Source organism: Mus pahari, chromosome 10 (genome assembly GCF_900095145.1).
Source record: "Mus pahari chromosome 10, PAHARI_EIJ_v1.1, whole genome shotgun sequence".
Lineage (NCBI taxonomy): Eukaryota > Metazoa > Chordata > Mammalia > Rodentia > Muridae > Mus > Mus pahari.
In genome coordinates, this window is record NC_034599.1 from 57684721 (window position 1) to 57687082 (window position 2362).

Here is a 2362-nt window from a genome sequence, read left to right on the forward strand (position 1 = left end):
AAGGAAGGAAGGAAGGAAGGAAGGAAGGAAGGAAGGAAGGAAGGAAGGAAGGAAGGAAGGAAGGAAGGAAATCTGTTCTGATTACCATTGCACTAACAATTCCCAACATCACTTGTCACTGAGAAGGAACTCAGACCCGAGAGCACGCCGTGCCTGATCTTCCACCCCTCTTAGAGGGCACTAGCCCCAGTTTGCCGAGGAACCAGCTCTTACGCACTGGGAAGTCCTCAGCCACCAACAACAGAGAAAAGAATTAGGGTGGAGGGTGCCCAGGAGGCACAGTTGCAAAGAAACCCTGCAGCAAACAGAGACCAGGCCATGGTGCCCAGCCTAGGACTCTCAGACTCATGCCCACCCACAAGGCAGAAGCAGGCTCTGCCCAGAGCATTCATTCCCACCAATCCTATGAATCCTCAAGATAGCGCCCTAGCAGCCACGTAAGACACAAGAGCCCAGGAAGCAGGCCCAGATCTGTCTCTGTCCAGCTCTGGGATCATCTGGCCAGCACTGACTCTGCCCAGACACGGCTTTTCCTTGGTCTCTGCAGAAGCAGCAGCCTGAGCCACTTCGAGGTCAAGGCCAACAGCTCACTAGAGAGCTATGATGGCATCGGGCCTCCGTTCAACTGTGTTTTCAAGGTAAGGCTAGAGGGTACCTCCGAAGTAAGTGAAAGGGCAGAGTGGAGAACCTGGCACCCTAGCTGGAGGGCGAGCGCTAGAATCATGGCAGGGCCTCAGCTCAGCCTCGACTCTGTCGCCAGCTCGCTGTGCAGCTTCTAGAAAGTTACTTTCCTTCTCTGGGTTTCACGTTCATCTGAAAGACATCCAGGCTGGACTGGAAGCAGTTATTCACAGGTATCAAAATGCCAGGTAGTGGTGGCACAGACCTTTAAGCCCGGCAGTCACACTCAGGACTCAGATGGAGTTCCAAGGCAGCCAGGACAACAGAGCGAGTTTTCAGGACAGAGAAACCCCTGTCTTGAAAAAACAACAGCAAAACAACAACAAAACAAAAGAACAGTAGTGTAAACACATCAAAGTTTGCTCTCCTCCGGCTTTACAGCGTCATTCAGGAATCTCACTACATCCCAGACGTGAGATGCTCAGCTTCGTCTCTCAGCCCTCCCACCCTTTCAGCCCAGGCCACGAGAAAGCAGCTTGTCCCTTCCTGCCTAGGGCATCCCATATCTACAGCTACCTCTTACCTCTATAACATGGTGTTCAGCTGGGAAGGAAGCAGAGAGGGGTGGCTTTGATCTTGCTTCTGTCACTTAAGGAAGGAGAATGTCAGTTGGGAAGCAGCTGAGCAGCCCCTGCCACAGAGGAGCCAGGGTTTCCCTGGCCCCCTTGAATGAATGTCATTTTCTCTGAAGCTGTGGTAGGCTGTGGCTAGAAACAGGGCTGCACTCCAAGCTCCACATGGCTTGTCTTATTCCAGGCCCCACGGCTCATCAGGGGGAGCCCAGGGCCATATGCCAGCTCTCGGTCCCCAAAGTCCAGCTTGAAACCCTGAATGTGCTCCCACCAGGTAGACGACACGCATTCATTTCGGCATCCTGCCCTGATTAGTGACCACAACACCTTCGCTCCTAGCCTCCAGCAAGCCCCTCCTCACAAGAGGACTCTGTGGCCATAGAAGTCCTTGATCTCCAGGCTCATTGCCCCTTGATCGTACTCCAGGGTCTCAGAGCCCGTCTTTCAGTACTGTCTTGCTTCCATGGTGCAAGCACCCAGGGCCTGCTGAGGCCTGTCCTCGGAGCTGACTGGCTCCTGCAGGCTCGCTGCCCCTATCCCTCAACTGCTGCATTGTTCACTCCCCTCCTGCTGCAGGTGCAGAACCTGGGCTTTTTCCCCATCCATGGGGTGATGATGAAGATCACTGTGCCCATCGCCACCAGGGGTGGCAACCGCCTGCTGATGTTGAGGGACTTCTTCACCGACCAGGTAGCTGTGTTCCCTAGGGACCACATTCTGAGTGCTGGCCTGTCTGGGAGGAGGAAGAAAAGGGGGAGCTGGGTGAGACTCAGAATTGTGCATACGTGTGTGCCTCCCATGCAGGACAACACATCCTGTAACATCTGGGGGAACAGCACAGAGTACCGGAGTACCCCAACTGAGGAAGACCTGAGCCATGCCCCACAGAGGGTGAGTGTCTCTAAGCCAAGAGCCAAGGGGTGTGGTTAGAGTGCTTCCCCATTCCAGGGGCCTCTCTCTTGGCCAAGTTTCTATTAATAAGAGTTTATTGAGGAGTGGCCATCAGTGAGATGGTCCATGGGGTAAAGGACTGTGCCACCAAGATGACCACTTAAGTTCCATCCCTGGTTCTCTCTCTCTCTCTCTCTCTCTCTCTCTCTCTCTCTCTC

General features: G+C 54.1%; 1 protein-coding gene across 1 annotated transcript in view; it reads left to right on the forward strand.

Annotated features, from left to right (window-relative positions):
- The window catches only part of Itga11 (integrin subunit alpha 11), a 107300-nt gene that overhangs the window by 95404 nt on the left and 9534 nt on the right, over positions 1 to 2362 (forward strand). Inside the window, exons 24-26 of the mRNA XM_021206181.2 lie at positions 548 to 638; positions 1830 to 1943; positions 2058 to 2144. Of these exons, the coding sequence (XP_021061840.1) occupies positions 548 to 638; positions 1830 to 1943; positions 2058 to 2144 (292 nt within the window). The remainder of the gene's footprint in view (positions 1 to 547; positions 639 to 1829; positions 1944 to 2057; positions 2145 to 2362) is intronic.